At 36.3% G+C, this 21,675-nt stretch overlaps 2 protein-coding genes across 7 annotated transcripts; both read left to right on the forward strand.

The window, feature by feature from the left end:
• The first annotated feature begins 137 nt into the window (after nt 1–137).
• On the forward strand, nt 138–18,119 carry Rbcn-3b (WD repeat-containing protein Rbcn-3B). Of its 5 annotated transcripts, none has more exons than XM_077416207.1 (26): nt 138–297; nt 1,064–1,241; nt 1,312–1,544; nt 1,636–1,778; nt 3,868–4,058; nt 4,237–4,382; nt 4,568–4,588; nt 5,609–5,635; nt 6,848–6,938; nt 7,248–7,662; nt 7,911–8,131; nt 8,263–8,482; nt 8,680–8,794; nt 8,905–9,110; nt 9,276–9,413; nt 9,566–9,634; nt 10,334–10,435; nt 11,116–11,328; nt 11,572–11,836; nt 12,035–12,254; nt 12,393–12,621; nt 12,743–13,080; nt 13,334–13,657; nt 13,805–13,897; nt 14,114–14,311; nt 14,480–18,119. In XM_077416207.1, exons 2-26 carry the CDS (start codon nt 1,077–1,079, stop codon nt 14,663–14,665), a joined length of 4,569 nt encoding a protein of 1,522 aa, XP_077272333.1. In that variant the 5' UTR covers nt 138–297; nt 1,064–1,076; the 3' UTR covers nt 14,666–18,119. The 5 variants fall into 5 exon arrangements, with proteins under 5 accessions (XP_077272333.1, XP_077272335.1, XP_077272336.1 ...); XM_077416209.1 differs by having other exon boundaries at nt 1,636–1,757; XM_077416208.1 differs by lacking the exon at nt 138–297 and adding an exon at nt 977–993.
• Nucleotides 18,120–19,108: 989 nt separating this feature from the next.
• On the forward strand, nt 19,109–21,429 carry LOC143902934 (uncharacterized). 2 transcript variants are annotated; one of them, XM_077416196.1, is made up of 4 exons: nt 19,109–19,256; nt 19,485–20,880; nt 20,957–21,092; nt 21,170–21,429. In XM_077416196.1, exons 2-4 carry the CDS (start codon nt 19,505–19,507, stop codon nt 21,368–21,370), a joined length of 1,713 nt encoding a protein of 570 aa, XP_077272322.1. In that variant the 5' UTR covers nt 19,109–19,256; nt 19,485–19,504; the 3' UTR covers nt 21,371–21,429. The 2 variants fall into 2 exon arrangements, with proteins under 2 accessions (XP_077272322.1, XP_077272323.1); XM_077416197.1 differs by having other exon boundaries at nt 19,122–19,256; nt 19,490–20,880.
• Nucleotides 21,430–21,675: the final 246 nt, after the last annotated feature.

A 21,675-nucleotide genomic window follows, 5' to 3' on the forward strand; every position in this document is an offset into this window, starting at 1 on the left:
ATCACGTTCGACTGCTACTGAGCGGCTTGAACGCGCCCATAGATACATCCGGCAAGTTGGAAACTCGTCCGGCCTCCGGGCTCAGGCGCGCGCGCCAATTTTTAGGGACTTTTGCGGCGGAACAGCTGATCGCTGTCTCGATCTCGACCGCACTGTCCAATACCGTTCACGGCGACGGCAGGCGAGACAGCGATGGTCGCGGAAGTGCTGTGAGAATTGCGGATCCGGGCGATTTTCGGCAGGTATCGCCAACTGCGACGTCCCGGCCGATTGTCAGCGGTGCTTCGTCGAATCGCGGTAATTATTTCCGGCGCCGCGGCGGGTTACGTGTTCGCGCGACCCTTGTCAGCGCGCCCGGAAGGTGGACGTATGTACGCTGGAGCAGCGCGAGCGGCGCCTCGTAGCCTTGATCGTCTGTGGGAGCTTTCCAGCAAGTGACACAAGCCGACACAAACGTCGTTCTATCTTTCTTTTTTGGCAACGAGTAACAAAGACAAAACGATACCTGTGTCGACTTGTGTCGCTTGCTGGAAAGCTACCGTGACATTTTGCCAACGTGATGTAGCAGACGCCTCTAATTGCTCTCAATCGTTGCCCCTCTCGCGAGTGCCTAATAAATTTCGCGGACCTGACGTGCTCGTCGGGCTCGACACGCCTCCCCGTAGATCCACTTCGCCGGTTTCGTGCGCGTTTGACGTCAGCGAGTTGTGATTATTTAGTTTGTTATTTTACTGCGCGGTTATCTCCCGCTCGATACCAATGATAACACATCAAGCGATATTGTATATTTCAGTTTCCCGGAATGTAATTCAATTGCTGACAATTATCTTTCGTGCTTTGGACATTTTTCTGATTGGCAGTGCAGAGATATGTGATTGACAGTGTTCGCTTCGAAACAATTGCTCCGATATTTATTTCTTTTCTTTGCAACTGTGCATTTTACTTTTCTAGATCTAGGTTGTTTTAAAGTCTACTTTGATCAATAAAAGAAACGTGAGCGCTGAACAACAGTAAGAAAAGTGTATCGAGATTTTGTTTGTTGCATTATGATAATTGTTTTCAGATTGTCTGCCAAGATGACGGCAGGCACCAGCTTAGTGGTGCCCATAGTGCTGTGGGGACGCATAGCGCCAACCCATTGTATTTCCTGCGTCTACTTGTCTCGGGATCAAAAGACACTGGTGACAGGATGTTACGACGGGCAGATATGTCTGTGGCAGGTGGATCCGGAGACCTTAAAGGTATATACAGAACGCTTGCGGATCCTTTATTCATTATCGATTTACGCTACGGCCGTGGTTTCCAATGTAGATGACTCCGAGATGCTTGCTGGTTGGACATACCGCCCCGATAATGTGTCTCAGTCGAGCCAGCGTCGTGATGGAGCAGAATTTCATCGTCAGCAGCAGCGAGAGCGGGGAGATGTGCACCTGGGATCTAGTCGATGGAAAGTGTCGCGAAACGGTGAAGCTTAACAGCGTCCACACGCAAATGTTGCCCTACGTTTCTGCGGGTGGAGAGGACGTCAGACTGTTCTGCTCTGGGTAGAAATAGCATTATCCATATACGTCACACAGTAGTATCGAATTTCATCGAGGATACATATGAATGCAAGTCTTTTTTTGTGTATTTCAGATACTATCCCGAGGTTTTGGTGATGGACCCGTTCAGCTTGGAAGTACTGTTCACCCTAAGCTCCAGCGTCAATCCAGACTGGATTAGCGCCTTGCACGTTTTGCGGCCGGCCAAACGGAAAGGTCGGTTCTACGTGCATACAAGTTAGTTACACTCCATCACACCTACGCTTTATACCATGAACAACTACCTTCTATTCAGTTTCACTGCCAACAGATACTGTACAAAAGGTGAATCGCAATATGGCTTTTCGTGATTTATTATCGAAAGTTTAACGCAATAATTCGGTTTGAATCTCGCATCTATTGCTGTCTAAAACTGTTTCTCCTCTATTCTTCAATGATTCTTATATAACAGACGGCGTTCGATATTCTTTTGCATAAATAAAAATTTAGCAATGCGCGAAACACAGTATCTTTTGGTGTTTCATTATCTTCTATATTTGTTTCTTTTTAAATAAAGAACTTGAGGGTATTAGCGGTAAAATTTCTTCTTTTCGGTTATTTTTGTGTCTCATTCGGGTGAAGTTAAGTTGGATGATAATAATGATTATTTATAATAATTAATGATTGTACCTAGTATAATTACTTAAAAGTAACTAACGGTATCTGAGGCACTTGTACAGACGTTTCTTTTGTATCTTAAATTTTATACTCTGCTACTTTACTTTTTTTTTAGGCAATTAACCTGAAGAAGCTTTATGCTTTGGATACAAACAGGGATTGTCGATGAATATTTCGAGCTATTATCTTTCGATGACCTATTACTCGGTTTTGCGAGTAAAGTCATTTATATTGTATCTAGTTTGATAGTAGCAGTTTTATATGTATATCTAATATTTTTAGACTGATACCTTATAATAACAGTTACATTGTTGCAGCATGTTAATGAAACTGGAGACAAGTCAGCGCTAGTGCGCTGGCAGTCGAGGCTGTATCACTTTTCTTGTTTATTTTATTTTCTTTTATCTAATTGTGGTTCACACATCTCTTCTCCGCACATCGTCACTTGAACAATCTAATCATTACTAACAATTCGTCTCACTTCTTTTTCTTTTGATATTAAGTAACAATATTCATATATCTATCCTGTTACTCACATATATGAATGACATGTCATTTATATCTATATACACATCGCATTTCATTACACTTTCATGACACTTTCACCTGGTAACTATGTTTCTATCTCTATTCGTAAGTATATATAAATATATATAATATATATATTATAATGTATGTGTACATATTTACACGCGGCAACAATTGCACGCTCTGTTACTGCTAAATTTAATCTCGTATTATTGTTGTAATTAAAAGTATGTTAATGTTCAAACTATATTGATTACTTCTCCAAAATATGACATTGACTAAAAAATGTGATCTAATAATTAGAGAATGTTTTTTTTTAAATTCTTTTTTCTATTTTGTAATTTATAATTTTAATTTGCAAGAGTGTTTTGGAGGAAACGCCAGTGTTTATAGCTTTAAATGTTTACCGATTTTTTAAAAATTAATTTCTAATTTTTATATCGCTATTTATGGCAGTTACGCCAGAGTGCTAATTTATGGCTTGTATTTTTTTTACACATTGTATACGTGGAGATTGTATACACATTGTATATGTCAGAAAAACTAGTATAAAACTTATATTTGTAAAACCAGACTAATTGCAAACGAAGGTCTTAAAGTAATATTGAAAACAGGACAGACAAATTTATTACATTATTGCGGAAAACGCAAATATATTATCAGTACCTGTTGGACGCAACTATACACATTAATTGTTTTTTAATTAATATAATTCTTGGATTCTGCTTAGTCAAATAAATTAAGTACACACATAGTTTCTGCATAACTGAAATTAAGCATGATTTTGCTGTAATTCAATACGTTATTGCTTTCTACTCCACCGAAACATCTGGCATGCACGTAATACTATACGCATACAGAATTATATTACCGCTTCACGAGGATCATATTGTACCTATTAGAATAACAACGCTACCTTTAATCACCTGTAACACTACCTTTAGCCGCTTTATTCGATATCTGACATAAATATTTATATTTGTAAATTAATTATATCGATTCTCTCGTTGAAGCTAGCAAGTTTTTTCATAGCAAACAGCGAACTGTTTTAGTGATCCTAACGAAATTCTATTGCTTAAAAATGCTAAAACGCTCTCCTAGATTTACTTAACGCGCAACAGGCGCTTCCATTCGTTTAAAGACGACGTCGTGCTGGCTCTGACGACGACGGGCACGGTGAAGGTGTGGACGCTTTTGGGACACGAGAATCGTAACAGCGAGCCTCTGTACGAGCACGAGAGCAAACAGATCCGCTGCTTGAACGCGCTCGCGATGACTTGCTGCCCCTACAATCAGAGAACAGTGCTGATTGTATGCTCCAAGTATTGGCAGGTAATTACCGTTATCCTTATCGCTATATGTGATTGGAGAATTTGTATTGCAGAAATGTCATATTAAATACTTTTAAGAATAAAATTTTGGCATTAAGATGCGTTTTTTATATTAATTACATGTGTAGTCAAAAGCTATATTTATATCATAATTAATATATATTGGAATAATTTTATAGATATTTGATGCCGGCGATTTCTCGGTTCTTTGCTCCATTACGGCCCCACGTGGCGAGCGTTGGATGGCAGGCGATTTCTTGTCCGCTGATAGGGTCATTCTGTGGAGCGACGAAGGTCACGGATATTTATATAAACTTCCAGCGAAGTACGTACCTCTTTAACGCAACGTACGATAATTTCTTCGGTGAACGTCACGATTGTCGAGTATATTCTAGAAATATTCTAGAAAATAATATTTGCGAATGAGTGACATTACGCCCGTAACAATTCGATCGAGATACTCGAATGTTGAATCTTATTGATTAGCACATATCCCTTTATTGCTTCTAGGATTCTGGTACAACTTGACAGGTAGTTTATTCTCGCGTTTATATAAGTATTAAAATTCTTTTGCAAATAATTTCTAACAATATATTTTTGTGTGAGGAAAGAGTTATATTAATAGTTTAGTAGCATGGTTATGGTTACTAAAAGCGCACTTTTTATTGACTTTGTAAAGCAGTTTATAACGATTAACAAATGCTGAAATAACGATTTAAATAGCTAAATAGCTAAACTTAATCGCAATTTACGTGACACATCTTTGGGAAATGATTTCACAGATGTTTCACAGCTGTTGTTTTAATCTTTAATATTTTACTCTTTAATCTTTAATATTTTAATTATATATGTAAATAACATGTGACATTGAAAAAGTAACGCTAAAATTGTTCTGAATTTCTAGCTTAATTGTCAGGCGCATTAACTCGGAAATGAGTTCTCCAAGTTTTCAATTATAGGGCTGAGAATGCTGTAGAAGCACTTGCTGGCAATGCACACATTCAATATTTTATTTTTTATCTTGTTTGTAATCATTTATCATGCGCCTACATATCCGGAGTCACGTTATCGTTTACTAAAATACGCTACATTATAACAACTCGATTTCATGAATTAAGAAGTAACCTATTCTTTGCCTTCACACATAGTTATTCCATTCGATTTTCATTCGAGATATATGAATAAAAATACCTCGAATGTAATTATTAACAGCAGTTGATATCAGGCAAGTATGGTTAATAGAAATATTAATAGAACAATGATCAAACTTGAACACGATAGTTAAAATGGTTAATTAAATAAAATTCGTCTGTCATATTTTATTTTTTTATGTGAAACTAATTATGAAGGGGGGACTTCCCTTTTTTGGGGGGGAACTTTGCGGCATTCGGGAAGTGGTTCAGCGTTCGGCTGAGCGTAGTACAGTCCCAGAACACAACTTTCGTACATGCACATGAATTAACAATTAACACAATGATCCATCTTACGGTAATGTCTTTTTCATATTATTCACATCTACTGCATTCTACGCGGGATCTGGTGTTCTTCTAGCAAGCTGAAGGGCAAGGCTCTCAGCAGGTAACCCGCATTATCACTTGTACATATTCTCCATACTGCTCTCTCTTCTAATCTTTATTTTTCTCTTCGTCTCTTTACGTTTATTCGTTTTGTCATGTCATTCTTCTTCACCTTTCTCTTGTGTTCGTAAACACGATAATTCGCTTTTACTCATTTTTGGTACAGGGTGATATGATAAACTCAGCAGCGTGGATTCGTAATTCGTATTGATGTCACTATGCGAATGCATCAAATTCCATATTTTATTCAAACGAATTTTATTATATTGCGAATTACGCGCATTATCAGTGAGCATCCAAACATACGATGGTACTTTCATTTTCCTCATTTTCTCTTATATTTTTAACGTCAGGAATTTTTATTGGCGTTTACGTACAAGAGCTCGTATGTATACATTTATATACATCCTGCGGTATTTCAATCGCGTATATTCAATCCATCATAATCATTGACAATTCTTAATCGCAGTCTAAACAGATAAAATAGAACGAGGTGAAAATGTAAAGATACGCGAAAGAAGGTAAATGCGAGGAAGAATTACGTATTGCCATATTTCATTACTTATGTTCTCACATTCTGTTTGCTTTAAGTTGCTTTGCACTGTTATTATTAACTGTGCGATTATTATTAAAGTAACAGACGTGACTCAAAGGTAATTCATTGGAAAAAAAGTTTTCCCAAGGGCAGAATATTTCAATATTAAAAGAAAAATCAGTGCTATGTTTTAGTTCGAAAATAATAGGTACGAAATATTTGTCGTATTTTAAAGTCCGTAATTTTTTCTTTCTTTCTAGCATAAGGATAATTTTGACTATTCTAATTGTAATTAATAAAATTTGTCTAAGTCTTGACATCAAATCTTCTACAGACTTCTACCTTTGTGTATCGTTTATAATGTTCTGAAAATGCTATTGCTTCGAAAAGACGTTTACTCGCAGCGTTTGCTTGCTAGTAAACATAGTCGGCAAATAAACACGCATACTGGAAGCAATTCGACGCAATATGAAGCTTATGCAATGTGTAAAAATAGTTGGACTATTCTTGGACACAGTTTTCTTGAATGTGCATATTCAATGTTCAAAGATTTTCATGTCTGTGTTATATTTTGCGATATTTTCTTTAGTGGAAAACAATGTCCATGAATAGTGTGTTTAAATCTTTATTTTACATAAAAATAATCACTAATCACGAATTTTTTTCCACGGTATGCAGTAGCGTTGCGGATAACAAGAACTTTCACACCGCCGGTGCGGAGTACGATCAGCCATATCTGTACTGTACATTAACGCAACCTGGAGATAAGGTGAGAAATATTTTTTTATTGTACAGCGATAACAAGGGAAATATTCCTATCTTGATAATCTTATTACAGAGATATCTTTTAATTGTTCTATGTTCAACTCTTCGAATTCTTGACTCTAAATATTTTATTCCTACATAAGACTTCTTTCGTCTTAAAAATCTTCGATTCTAAGCTAGTCCAAGGAAACTCTATTCCTAAAGTTTCCAATTCCTTGAATTTTTTGATCCTTTATTTCTTGGTTTCCTCTAATTCCCGAATGTTATTTACATGTCTTCCAACATTCGCGGATTTTCGTCTCCCGTGTTTCAGCCTCTTTCCTGTCCGCCGGCTATGCGACTGGTCACCGTGCAGCGTCAGAACAAGACCCTAAAGTATCTGTTACGCGGGGACAGCGAGGGCGTCGTTATTCTCTGGACAGTGCCAGACGTGACGACGCAGGAGCTTGCTCAGATCTGTCAGAACGACGTGTCGTCACCACCGGGATTGTCGCCGACCGTGAAGACGAGTCTCACCGCTGCCTGGGACGCGATGAAGCCGCCTCCTGTAGGGATACTCGATCAGTTGGACACCGGCGATGGCCACGGCATTAAGCTCACCGCTTGCATATATTTGCCGCAACAGAGTCGACTAGTCGTCGGTCGTGAGGATGGTAGCATCATAATCGTGCCGGCGACACAAACCGTAATGCTTCAACTACTCCACGGCAATCATCAGCAATACGATGGTATCATCATATTTTTATTATTTCTCTATAAAATCTGTATATTTGAAGTACTGATAATGGATGTGCATCTCTCCAAGTTATATACTTGTGTAAAAATACTAAATCAATAAGTCGACACGATGTAAAACTAATTAAAAGTACAATTAGATGATGTAAAATGTAATAACTTCATACTTTATAACTCACTTTAAATCAATATCAGAATTTTTTACGATTTAAATTTTTATTTTTTCTTTACATACGTTCAGATTGGCCACCGCATCAAATTTTGTTGGGCCACTCAGGACGAGTAAATTGTCTGCTTTATCCTCACGGCGCGGCACCTCGTTACGATCGTACCCATCTCGTTTCCGGTTCCGTGGACTTCGCTGTCTGTCTCTGGGATTTATACGCCGGCACATTGATCCATCGGTTTTGCGTTCATGCCGGTGAAATCACGCAATTGATGGTGCCGCCCGATAATTGCAGTGTATGACTATTTTCATTATAAGAATTTGTACAATAAGAATGACGATTAATTTCTAAGCACTTTAGTCGAGTCTTAATCCATGAAAAATATTGTTAAAAATTGATTAAGATTTAATATATTTGTATTTGCAGCCTAGGATACAGAAGTGCGTTTGCAGTGTCGCATCGGACCACAGTGTTACACTGCTCTCGTTAGCGGAGAGAAAATGCGTCGTGCTTGCCTCGCGACACCTTTTCCCAGTTGTGACCATCAAATGGAGACCACTGGATGATTTTATGATAGTCGGATGTTCGGACGGTGCCGTGTACGTTTGGCAAATGGAAACTGGTCACTTGGATCGCGTACTGCACGGTTTGTTTGCTTCACGTTGTTTCAGTCTCCCGAGTATTATTCGTATTTTCCTAATCTTTCAATTTCTTAGGACTTTTTAAATTTTTACTTTTTCAGAGTCTCGGAGATATTTATTATGCTCTCTGCCTTATGTCACTACATTTCTTAAATTGCGTGTAGAATTTATGAGAACAGCGAATCACTTCTTCTTCTTCTAGGTATTATCGCGGAAGAGGTGCTCTACGCTTGCGACGAGAACACTATAGCAGCAGCCGGTGGATCTGCCGCCGGCGGTGAGCTAGGACTTGCTAATCCTGCCGTGCATTTCTTTAGGTAAATGAAATCTTGCAGCACGGATGGTGAGAATCTTGCGTGTTCCTTAGCGTAGTAAATTATCCGGGATAACGTTCTCCGTTACAGTCCGTCCAATTTTTACTTCTCAGAGGTTTGCGCCATCGGAACCTGTCGGCGATCAGACACGCGACGCAAAGAGGGCTGCATCAATTGCAACAGCTTCACGGTGGGCATGGTCCCGACCACGGCAATCAGATAAAAGCCAAAGGTTCGCCGTTGATGATCCAAGGATTCAGAAGTAACCCGAAGGATCCAGAGAGTCATATCCTATTTTTCGACATAGAAGCGCTGATAGGTATGAAATCTTCGTAAAACTTTAATATTTTCTATGAAAAAATTAAATTTTTATGTATGAAAATTACGTAAAAAATTACGAAAGTCTTAATTTTGCATTATATAATTTGTGTTATGACATGATACGATAATTACGATAATAATTTAATTTGTTTTTCCGCTGCAGTACAATTACTTAGCGACGAGTATGGTGCCATGTCACCCGGTTCCTTAGAGGCGCAAGGACTTATTTCCGCCGCCGAATATCAGAAAGTTGCAGCACTCACTCAGTCCGCCAGTCCCGATGCGCACAAGAAAATTGTTGGTAAGGATCTTTTCATGTTATTCCAAATTATATTATGATAAAATGTTGCATTTTAAAATATAACTATTGTAGATAAGAACCACGTTTTTTCGCAGTTCTATCCGTTTAAGAATAAGCATTGCAGCTATCTCTATTAATGTATCCCTTTGTAGACTTTTTCGGTCGCGTCAAGGATAAGGCGGGTGATGTTGAGCGAATATTGAAGGAGAAGGATCGTCACGGTATCGTGTTTTATTATTGTTACTTGTTTCGCAATTCTGTTTATTCATGTATTTCGTTTACGTATAAAATTATTTGGATTACTAAAATCCCTATATATTAATATTTGTTACAAGCTTCACAAGAAAATATCAATATTCTCATAATCTTTCTTTTTTAGAATTCTGAAAATATTTTATTAATGCTTTATTTGCGTATCTTGTTAATTGACACATATAACACATGATATTGTTGTCCTTCTTTGTCACAAATTTTGATTTGATTTGTGATTGCTCGAATCGAAAGAAATTGTTTGACGTGCATTTTATATTTTATTTGCAAAATATGTTTTTATAGGTTTGCGCGGGTCATGTCGAGTTTTATCTCTTTTCTGTCAACTTTTTCTATTCAATAATCATGTTTTAGTTCAGCTTTTATATTCTTTTATTATAGTATCTTTCAAGTTTTTGTTTTTCATATCATTGAATCTTTTAAAGTCCCTAATTCACAAATTTTTGTAACTGTAAAATTTTGAATAATCTTAATATAATTCAAATATAATTTAATTCAATCCTCAAAGATTTCTTATTTCTATTTTAAGTAGATTGCAGTAGGATTAATGTTTCTTTATAGACTTCTTCAGTTCAATCATTTGTGGTAGACGTTTTCTTGCGGTTTCTCTTCGATTATTGTGCTATCTAAAGATAGATTTCTTTCTGTAGGTATATTGGCTAAGATGAAGGAGGGTGCAGAGAATGTGCATACTAAATTACAGGCCAAAGCGGAAAGCGTCGGCCTCAAGCCGTCGACATTTGACGGCAAAGGTTAGACAATGTATCTTTGACAATGACAAGTTTTTATAGTTCACGGTTACAGCGTGTCTCGCACGAATTAATGTTGTATTTTAGAGTGCCCACTTACACTTTATGATTCTCGTGTATCAATAGATAGAAATCGTAGTTAGTTTCTTCAGAGCACTAAATGGTTTTATCCTCACCATGTCTACATTATATTCTTAACAATTCCATTAGGTTTCTAAACACCAAGTCGGACGTCATCAAACATGGAGATGGATATCATTACTACTAAGATAGCTTTAACTTTATTGATATGCACGCTTGTGTGTGTGAAAGCCTTTAAGTAAAATTTAATATGTGTTTTCATAGAATTACCATTTGCTTCTCATTAATTTAGTAACTGATTATGTTTATAATGTGTCCGTTCGTGGATCATATATTAACTATTATTATTATTATGCGCGCGAGGACGCGCGCGCGTGTGTGTGTATGCGTGTTTTTAATCATGCAGTTTGATACTAGTGAATACCTTTTAGGAATTTTATTTTGATGGATTTATTTGATGGATTTTGCTAATATGTTTATGTATTTATTCTTTTGTTAAAGTCTTGTTTTTTCAGTTGCGTTATACCATAGCTGTTCTTGCTGTTTTGCCGAGTATTATTCAAGAATCATTGCAATACTTATGTCTATTCGACTTTTTGCAGGCGACAGTTGGAATAACAGTGACACGGCAAAGAACAATTTGAAACGAAACGGTGCGTTTAGCGAGCCAAATGCGACGATGGAAGTAGCGCAGCTGCTTTTGAGCCTTCTGCATGCCTGGGGCATGGATCCAGACTTGGACAGAGTTTGCGAGGGAAAGTTAGGTTTATTGCGGCCTATGGTTCCTATCTCTTTTGGAGTGCTATCCAAGGGAGGTATGTTTCAATATAAAGTTATAATGTATGTTATTCAAAAATAAATTCTCTGCTAAAACTTACATGTAGTCATGATTAAAACACATTTATGAAAGATCTTATGTCTTAGGATCCATTTAAATTATATATACAAATAGTTTTTTTTGTCTAATATAAAATATATTTTTATATTTAAAATAGCATAGTATTGAAAGAATTTTTATATTTTTAATGTCAAATAAAAAAAGATTGTATATATTGCAGGTTACATGTCGCTGTTATTACCAACTTGGCAAACGCAGCTCGAGCCAGTCGGTGAACCTGCAACTCAATTGGAGCAACGTTTGCCCGCTGAGCTAGTTAGGCAAGAGAGACTCACTAGAGCGTTCACGGCGAGAGCACACTGGGAATTATCGACAACCTTAACGAGTAATCATTTACTGGCAGTAGTCGCTTTATCGAATACTTTAATGTCGATGAACAATGCAACTTTTGTACCTGAGCAAGAGCGAAACCGTAAGATGCATAGGTGAATTAACTTAACGCAAAATAATTAAATTACAATACAACCAATAATACTAGATTGTCATTAGTTACTTCTAATTGTATTATTGTATTATTGTAATATAGTCGTATAGTATGTTTAACAAAGAAATTTAAATCTGAATATATAATATACAAAAACATGAAATAAAGTATTATCTGGAAAGTAAATTTTTATGAATAGGCCGGGCAATAGAAGTGCAGTAAATTGGAATAAGACAGAAGAGGAAAATGAGGAAATATACACGGTACAACAAGCGCAGATCAAGCAGGGTTGGTCTCTCCTGGCTACCTTGCATTGCGTATTGTTGCCTGATAAAGTTGCGGCTCAGGGTGGTGCAAAGACCTTCAAGCGGCCGCAAGTAGAGATGATGGCACGAAGGTGGCAACATCAATGTGTGGAGGTTTGTGTGTTAAATCATTGAAGAAATTCTCAGTTTTAGAGCTAACTATTCTTAATATATAAATTATTGAGTTATTGGAAATCATATAATTGTTGTTTACCTTATTTTTGAAGTACATCGCACTTTGATGTATTCTAGATTCGAGAAGCAGCGCAAGCTTTGCTTCTTGCTGAGTTAGGCAGGATGGGCTCAAAGGGCCGCAAAGCGCTTGTCGATAACTGGTCGCAGTATTTGCCAATGTATAGCACTCAGGAGCCGATTGCGCCGCAACCGCAGAGCCAGATGACTTCGCCGGCAGCCGGAAGTCCGGTGCCACCGTCCGAATCGCAACCAGAGGAAGAAGATGAAGAAGAGGAATTAGCGGAAGGTGAGCCCATTAGAGAAGGTTTTCTTCTAAACTAAATAGTAAGAAAAATAGATATAATGAAAATATATATGCACAAAATGAATTAAAAATAACTATTACAGTTTGTAAATTTCCTTGATAGAGCTGAGTATAGCTAGGAAGCCATCAAGCGTGGCGGAATTGAAGCGAAAGCAAACCACGGCGGTGGTGTTGCTGGGCGTAATAGGAGCTGAATTTGGTCAGGATGTAACTACTACAAACCAAAGAAGGGATAACGAGCAAAGACGGAAGAGCTCGATTGTGGAAGGTTTTGGCATAGGAAATAACAATCTTGCCAGACATACCAGCATGGCGCTCACTCATTTATTACATGCGCCTCATTCTCCGAAGTTACCGTTGCACACAGCATTACGAAGAGCCGCAATTGATCTTATTGGCAGAGGATTCACCGTGTGGGAACCGTATCTCGATGTATCCAAGGTAAATAATTTATTGTGATATTTTAATATTTTTATATTTAAATGTATGCTCAAATAAATTTTAATAAGATAATGATGATAATAAAACGTGATTATATTACTATTGTCGCTAAATCGAACAGACACTAACGTTTACATATAAAAAAAGGAATATATCTATTAAATATAAAATATCGTTTTATGTTTATTATATATTACATATGAATGTATATGTAAAATTAATTATTTAATATTTTTAATGCTGTTTTTCTTAGGTTCTGTTAGGCCTATTGGAAATGTGTTGCGATGCGGACAAGTTAGTACCGAGTCTGACATACGGCCTTCCTCTCACGCCGCAAGCCGACACTTGCCGCACGGCACGTCATGCTTTAACGCTGATCGCTACCGCTAGGCCAGCTGCTTTTATCACCACGATGGCTCGCGAAGTAGCCAGGTTTAACACTCTCCAACAGAATGCCCAGACCTTAAACGTCAATCTGGGTGCGAGTGTCTTGACCAGGGCAAAGCCAGAGATCCTCAGGATTGTCGAACAATTAATTGACAAGATGCAGAGTGAGATGAGCGATCTTCTCGTGGAGGTATCAATCTAGTTTTGTTTTAAGAACAAAGCTAATTATAAGGGAAAAAAAAGAAAATTCAACATACGCAACACGTTTTGTATATTTACAACAATAATATATCTGTATTTTTTTTATTAATTTTTATGTAATTAATTACGTTTGTAGGTCATGGACATTATTCTACATTGTCTTGATCCAGGTCATCTGAAAATGAAGCCTTTGAACGAAGTATTTCCAGCAGTGTGTAGATTTAATCAAGTAAGCCACACATAATTAGGATTTTTTATGAATGAATTATAACTATTTATTATGATTTAATTTTGCTAATCCAAGTTATAATTTAATGATTAAACTTTTATCATTTATCAAAATTTTGTCGAGTTGTATAAAACATTCTTTCGATATTTTGATGTATATTTTATGTAGTATAGATGTGCTTGCACAAGTAATTTTTTTAAATTTTCTTATTTACAGGTCAGTCATTGTCCAGCAACACGCAGGATAGCGGTTGGTGGTCGCGGTGGTCAGCTGGCATTATACGAACTGCGAGGTAACGTCAAGTGTCAAACCGTCTCGGCTCATTCAGCGCCGGTTACCGCGCTGGCGTTTTCACCGGAAGGGAAATTCCTCGTCAGTTATTCTTGTTCCGAGAATAAACTATGTTTCTGGCAGGTAGGCGTGCAAAATCTCACAATGTCTAATTCTTATCAATATTTACGCTAATGTTGCCTTAGCTCCTACCAATCTATTGTACAATATATAGATATAAAGATTCTAATAATATTTGTTCTTCTGGTTTATCTTAAAAATGATGCGTGACGTTATTTCGCGATTTTCCAGCAAACCAGTAGCGGCATGTTCGGCCTGGGCAACTCGCAGACTCGCTGCGTGAAGTCTTACAGTACCGCGCCCATCAACGACGTGGCCCGATTGAACCCTATGCGCTTAGCACGGCTGATTTGGATCAACAATCGCACAGTCACCTTGATGCTCGCTGACGGCTCGGAAACGCGCTTCAATGTTTGAACATCATGCGAGATTGATCTGGAGCTACCAACGGCTTTGTTCGGCAAGCGAAAGCAGCTTGCTCGCCATTTAGCGCCGACTACATCGATTGAGCTTGATTTATACGATGTTCTCTTCGTTAACAAATTTTTTACATGAATGCTAACGATAGTCAATAACAACAACGCTGTTTTCAATGAACAAGCTAATTTAATAGCATTCCAAATTAAAGAATGCTATTTTATTGTCTAATTTTTGTAGAAAAGTGATTAAAAAATAAAAAGTAAGTGATTTCACATATATTGAAAAACATACCAATTTAAAGGGAACACTGCATATAAATCAGGCTGTAGCGCTAACTATTTATATAAGTTCTCTTTCTTTGTTTACAATTACATTGAAAGGTGGAAATATAATTTTTGGAGTTAGCTAATCGAAGCTGTCGGCGCGACTTTAGTCGAAATAATTCGCGTGTAAACCAGGAGCGCCGTCGCCGATTTCGGCGCGCTCATTGGTACTTAATTGATAATGTTAGTACTGAATAATTGGATTTTGCTGTATTTCACCGTGTATATCGTTGATATGTAGTATGGCTGTCCGGATCTAATCAAAGATATTCTTCTCTTAAATAAAGTCAGGGTGTCAGACATCCTTATTTGGCGCTAAATTGGCGCGATGAAAGTACGGATCATCAGCAATAGTTTGTCACGTAAATTTTACGAGATCAGGGAGATCATGCAACGCGAATTTGTTCCTGCCAATCCCCCGGAAGTTGCAGCATCTGTAAGATACATAGTTTATTGCATAGCTGCGAAGTTTTAGTTTTATTAACGATCGGATATTTTGTCATAACTTAGGTACTCGTACGATAGAGATAAGGATAATTTCCATCTGGCTTTGTTAGGCTGCAGAGCTACGAAATAGAGCATTCTATTGTATTTTTATCCTGTACATATATTGCTTAAAAGTATATTGTCAACTTCCGGTGGATTAAACTTGCACGTTTCGTCGCTTCTTTTCATTAAGTCCCTGAGATTTTCTCGAGTCGTCCAAATTGTCAGATTGTCCAAATCCTCGGGTCGCACATATGTGTTTATGAGTCGGACGTTAAGATTGCATTAGTTTGAGATTGTGCATTTCTTGATTTAAGTAAATAAAATGTGAATAAGAAAAACCGTAAAGCAGTATGTATACACGTAGCTGAGAATAATGACGGACGGCAGTAAGGTTGCTCGGCGGCTCCGTCACATCTAATACCGTCACGCTAAATTGACGAATATTCCACGATTGACTAACCGATATTAGTATTTATTTCATCACGTAGAATATGGTGAAGTGCATGTCCGCTCTTCGAGATCGGTCAATCTGAAGACGCCCTGCGTCGTCGCTCTTCTCTCGTCACCAACGACGGAGCGTTCCCTCTGTTTGCGAACGACAAAGCGTCGCGTGCGTAAAATACACACGTAGGATTAATTTATGTCACTTTTATTTTGTGTACGCGGATTCTCGCAGTACATCATGCTACACAAACGCGTATCGGGTGTGCCGTAAGTCGCGTGCAAATCGCTTTTTTTCCAATCAGTTGCGGAAGAAAATGGTTTTAGGATGAGCACGTTATTTATTTATAATTCTGTAGTTTAATTTTTTTTGTTTTTTTTTTCTTTTGAGATGCGTGACTTGTGGTCCGCATCAATCTTGCGATTGGTGATGGATGATGGTCCTTTTGTCGAGATTCGAGCCTGGATACCTGAATGACTACCATCCTGGAACGATCGATAAATCGATAATGTACGTTCCCGATCAATCGCGCTTTCTCTCGTGAGAAGATTAGTAAGAAAAGTTGAAAGAATATATGGATATACATATGTAGCTTTAAATTGTATGCGTATCATATAGCATGTAAGATTGTGCCAGCAGAGATTATTTGTATTATTTTTGAGAATCAATCAGTTTTAGATTACCAAAGTTATTATAAACACTTTAAAAATACGCTGTTAGGTCGGTATTTATAGTCAGATCTTATATTTAAGTCTTAAGACTCCATCCAGCCAATGAAATGACTGTATTAGCATCTTAAGACATTACTTAAGATGGTCTTGAAATAAGAATGGACTATGAATACCAGCCTTATTGTTGTGTATTGAACTGTGGACAAATTGGACCACATGCGTGTGATTCTGAATTTTTCTAATTTAATGTGCATCTTACAAAGAATAATTCTTTGGAGTGGATAGTCTAGAAAATTGATGTTTCTCATAATAACGTTTCTTAACGTTTCTTATTTTAATTTATTTTTAAATATATTATTAAGTATCTTTATAATTTTCTTTAAAAAAAGTAATGATATCATAAAGTTGCGCTTTACGAAAAAAAATTTAACGCAAAAAATTTATAATACAATATATAATAATATATATAACATACACAATTTTGTATTAAGAAATTTTAAGCTCTAGTAGCACAATTAAGTTTTTCGCGTTAAAAATATTTTTTTTTACACAAAGCATAACTTTGTGATATTATTATTGATTTTTTTAAAGGAAAATTAAAGATACTACCCCACCTGGGTTGGATATTAAATAAAAATACCTCGATAAAGTATATTTTAAATCTGTTCAAACATAGTTCCCAAATTTACATGAAATTGATCAAAGTGTAGGAGCTTACTGTCTGTTAGCAATTTTCTCAACTTTGTGGAGGTGTCCTTCATCTTTAATTGTTTATAATTAAAATAGTTTTAATATTTTGATAGTTTTATTAGAAAAAATTGCATGCACAAAATTATATGTGGAAGGGCACATTTGCTTCTCCCGATGTTTTTATAATTTAAAATCTTTTTTTCATCATAACACAAGATCGTTTACGCATTGTACTGATCTGCTAGCGCAATCATACTGTACTTTATGATACATTATATTATAGCGTCGGTCGCATCACGCAGGCGTGTCTGTGATCGGCATTCGCGCATAAAGCACTTCTCTAAATATTATCTATTCGTAGACTCGGGAGAGAGCGATTTGCTCTCTCTACCAATGTAATTTAAATTTATTCCCGCACCAAACTCATTTTTGAGTTTTCATCCCGCACAAAATGAAAGAAATAAAAATATTTGCAAAATTGACGTTTGCTGCCCTTTTTCGTTTCTTTTTTTTTTTTTTTTTTCAAATTAATTTTGAATCGAAATTAACGAGGCCAGCTCGTCCTCGTTCTCGCAAAACTTGGCGGGCGACGAGAATTATATAGCGTTAGTTTGAATGGTCGATCGCGATCGAAATGGTTGATCGCGAATGATGTGTACAAACCAAACTACGCCTAATTGTATCTATGTAATTATCTTGTGCACGTTGTAACCGATTATGCGCGTTATGCACCACCCTACAGGGTGTGTTTAGATCGTATTATACCGGATAACACGATTGTCCTACTCGTATTGCTTATAATTGTCGACAAGTATAATAAAGAGAGAAACTCCGAACTTCATCGTTCTTTTTAATGTATTTCTTTTTTGAAGCTTTAAAATGTTTTGAGTGGTAGTCGAGAAGTGAAATCTGACGAGATGTGCGCTTGATGGTGAAAAGATTACTTATATTTTCTCTGAAATTTTCTAAGAATTTCTCATTTCTTTTTAGATTTATGTAAAATTCTTAAAAATAATGTACAATTTTTCAAATATTTTTAAAAATTATTGGATGAGAATTTTTGGAACATTTCAGTGCATGAAAATTTTTAATAAATTGAGCGGATTTTTTCATATTCAAATTTCTACAAAGATATATGTTGGCAGGAAAAATGATCTGAAGTGTTTTATTATTATTTTATCGGGAGCTTTTCTGAAAAATGTTCCAATTCGTTTAAAAAGTTTAAAAAATTCTAAGAGTTAAAATTTCTATAAAAATTCTGATTAATAATATATAAAAAATTCTGAGATTTTTTCACCAGGGTTCAAATAAGTTGAAAATGATAGACGCATAAAAAATGGAACTTGACGTGTTGTGAATCAATATTTATATAATTTGGATTTTTCGGTTACGCATATTTGCAATATCACGATATTTAATAAAATAACAGAATAAATATTTATTATAGTTCATTAACTTAAAAAATAGAACTTTATAAAAGTCTTAATATATTAATTGTTAATAAAAAGAAATCATATTCACGAAATTATAGTAACGGAAAAGGGAAAATACTATTTGCGCATCGGTATTTATATATATATTTATATATTTAATCAGCTTTTTTTATTTGGAACATGAATATTTGTTATAATTAAATAACTTAAAAAAATTTATAATCTATATTAACGAAATAATATTTGATATTATTTGCTAAAATATAAAATCAATCGAAGTCTGCAACAATCGCACTATCGATTATGATCAGGAGTAGCTTGGATCGATATTTCGATCCGATCATAATTTCGTTCTGCGCCTCCGCGACCTCCGCCTCCGCCTCCGCCTCCATCTTGCGGTCTTGTACTCCATTACTGTCTACTCTTTTACGGAGCTTGCACGCTGCGCGCCGCGCCGCTTAGAACATAACCTTAAAACGGTCCGGTTGGCGATTATTTCACGATTTTCACTGAAAAGCATCTCGAGTCATTCCTGGAAAGGTAAGTTAAACGCGCGAATGTGTTTGCAAATATTTTATAGATGAAACAGACGTATTTTACATAACTTAAATGTGCCGGATGCTTTGGATAATCTCCAACACGTGGCTAAAATATATCTCACGTGGTGAGATTGAAATTTTGCAAACTGCTCTTAAATCATGCTTTCAGGATTTGAATACGTATCGTTTCACATATATCACTTATTTCCATATATTTCTCTCTTTACAGTACAGAATATTCGTTTGATAATGAAGACTAAGGTAGAGGATAAGAAAGCAAAGAAACGATCGCTTAGCGAAACTTCTGTTTCTATAAAATCAAATCAGAAACAAGAAAATATCAATGAATTCAAGAAGGGCTCCAAAAAAGCCAAACTTGCTGGCGTTAAACAAAATGGAAATCCCACATCGGGAGAAAAAGCGCCGATCTTAAAGGTAGTGGATAAGCAAAAAAAGGAGCAGCATAAGGCAATAAAACAGCAAAGTAGCATTGTCAAATCATCAAAAACAAAGAGGGATACAAAAGAAAAGACAGAATTAACTGTTGTTAAATCTGTGAAAGAAACTGGCGATATAATTAACAAACGAAACAAAAGGCGTCCAGCGCGTCCTTATTACCAACGTGATCTTACTGTCGAACAGATAACAAAAAAGATAGCAGAAATCCAGAGCAGAGAAGTATTGTCGAAGAGAGCAAAAAAGTTGTTGGGTGTGCTTAAGCGAAAATTGCGGGAATCTGGAAACAATTTAGAGAAATTAGATGTAGTAGGAAAGAAAAGTAATAAGAAAGCGGAACATCGCGGAAATGTATTGATGCAGAGCAAACAGGAAGCTAATGATGAGGGTAAGACGAAAGCAGAAAAGAAACATATTCAGAGCAAAGGCAAACCACAAGAGGAAGATGACGATGACAGTGACATCGAGGAAGATGATGAAGAAGATGACGAGGATGTCGAAGATGAGGAAGATCAAGAAGATGAAGAAGATGAAGTTCAAACAGATTTACTTAGAAAAGCATACTTAAAAAAACTTTCAGAAATAAGAATGAAAAAAGGACAAAATAAAGAGGATGAAGATAGCGACGTTGAGGAAGAAAGTTTAGACGAAGAAGACGAAATCAGGAAGAAAAGAGAAATTCAGAAGACAGCACTTAAACGTTTAGAAGAATTTAAAAGTGACGAAGATGAAGATGAAGAGTTAGAGAGTGAAGAAAATGAAGAAGAGATAGAGAACGAAGAAGATGAAGAGGTAGAGGATGAAGAAGAGGTAGGGGATGAAGAAGATGAAGAGGATGAAGAAGATGAAGAGGATGAAGAAGATGATGAGGATGTCGAAGATGAGGAAGATCAAGAAGATGAAGAAGATGAAGAAGATGAAGTTCAAACAGATTTACTCAGAAAAGCATACTTAAAAAAACTTTCAGAAGTAAGAATGAAAGAAGGACAAAATAAAAATAAACAAGAACAAAATAAGAATAAACAAGAGCAAAACAAAAATAAACAGGAACATAACAAGAATAAACAAGAGCAAAACAAGAATAAACAAGTTCCGCAATCTTTGGATAACCAGCAAAAAGGAGAGAAGACGAAGCGATATGTTCTGTTTGTGGGCAATTTACCACTGAAGTAAGTAAATTTTTATAGTTTTTAATATTTTTGTTAGTTTTTTAGGTAGATTGTAATCTAAATATCTAATTTACAGTATAACTGAAGATGAGATCAAACGACATTTCTTGACCAAGATTGATTCAATAACCAGCATCAGAATTCCGACTAAACCAGATAAAACACCACGTGGCTTTGCATATGTGGAGGTAACAAATAATATAGATTTTGAGGTAAGAGCATCTTATACTGTCTTCGCTATATCTTTATTAATCGTTCTTATTGCAACACAATTTTTGTATTTTTACAGAAAGGACTCGCGTTAAATCATACATTCTTAAACAAAAGGAGGATAAATGTTCAATATTCGCTACCTGCGGGCGGTAAAAAGGCAAATGACGCTACGAAAAAGTTCGTGGTGGCCAAAAATATGAAGCTGCAAGCGCTTCAGAAGGCTGGAAAATTAGCTGGCGGCAATCAGAAGAAGAAGCCATTTAAGAAGGAAAAGTAAGACGTCGCAGAACCGATAACAAAATTGAAATAAAAAGGATTAAATAACAAAAGAACTATTAACAAAAATATTTGTTTTAAACGTTTAGTATTATGAATGAAAGAGTAACTTCTCAAGAAGAAAGCATTTTTTATGTCAAAAATGATGAAAGATTCTTTTAAATATGTTTTATTTTGTACGATTACTTTAATGTTATTTTAGGCCGATTCTACATTGGTCGTATCGTAGCGTCGTAAGTCGTAAGAAATTGACCAATTACAGTCTAATTTGAGGAGAATAATCGATTGTGGTTGGTCAATTTTTTA

The sequence above is a fragment of the Temnothorax americanus genome, unplaced genomic scaffold (genome assembly GCF_048541705.1).
Source record: "Temnothorax americanus isolate GAGA-0224 unplaced genomic scaffold, ASM4854170v1 Scaffold42, whole genome shotgun sequence".
NCBI classification, from domain to species: domain Eukaryota; kingdom Metazoa; phylum Arthropoda; class Insecta; order Hymenoptera; family Formicidae; genus Temnothorax; species Temnothorax americanus.

Excerpts from the sequence above, each read along its gene's own strand:
- Rbcn-3b (XM_077416207.1), top strand. The coding sequence starts at position 1,077 with ATGACGGCAGGCACCAGCTTAGTGGTGCCCATAGTGCTGTGGGGACGC. Across the intron at positions 6,939-7,247 it reads TAACGCAACCTGGAGATAAG|CCTCTTTCCTGTCCGCCGGC; the intron begins GTGAGAAATATT and ends CCCGTGTTTCAG. Across the intron at positions 13,081-13,333 it reads CGTATCTCGATGTATCCAAG|GTTCTGTTAGGCCTATTGGA; the intron begins GTAAATAATTTA and ends TGTTTTTCTTAG.
- LOC143902934 (XM_077416196.1), top strand. The coding sequence starts at position 19,505 with ATGAAGACTAAGGTAGAGGATAAGAAAGCAAAGAAACGATCGCTTAGC. Across the intron at positions 20,881-20,956 it reads GTGGGCAATTTACCACTGAA|TATAACTGAAGATGAGATCA; the intron begins GTAAGTAAATTT and ends TCTAATTTACAG. Across the intron at positions 21,093-21,169 it reads CAAATAATATAGATTTTGAG|AAAGGACTCGCGTTAAATCA; the intron begins GTAAGAGCATCT and ends GTATTTTTACAG.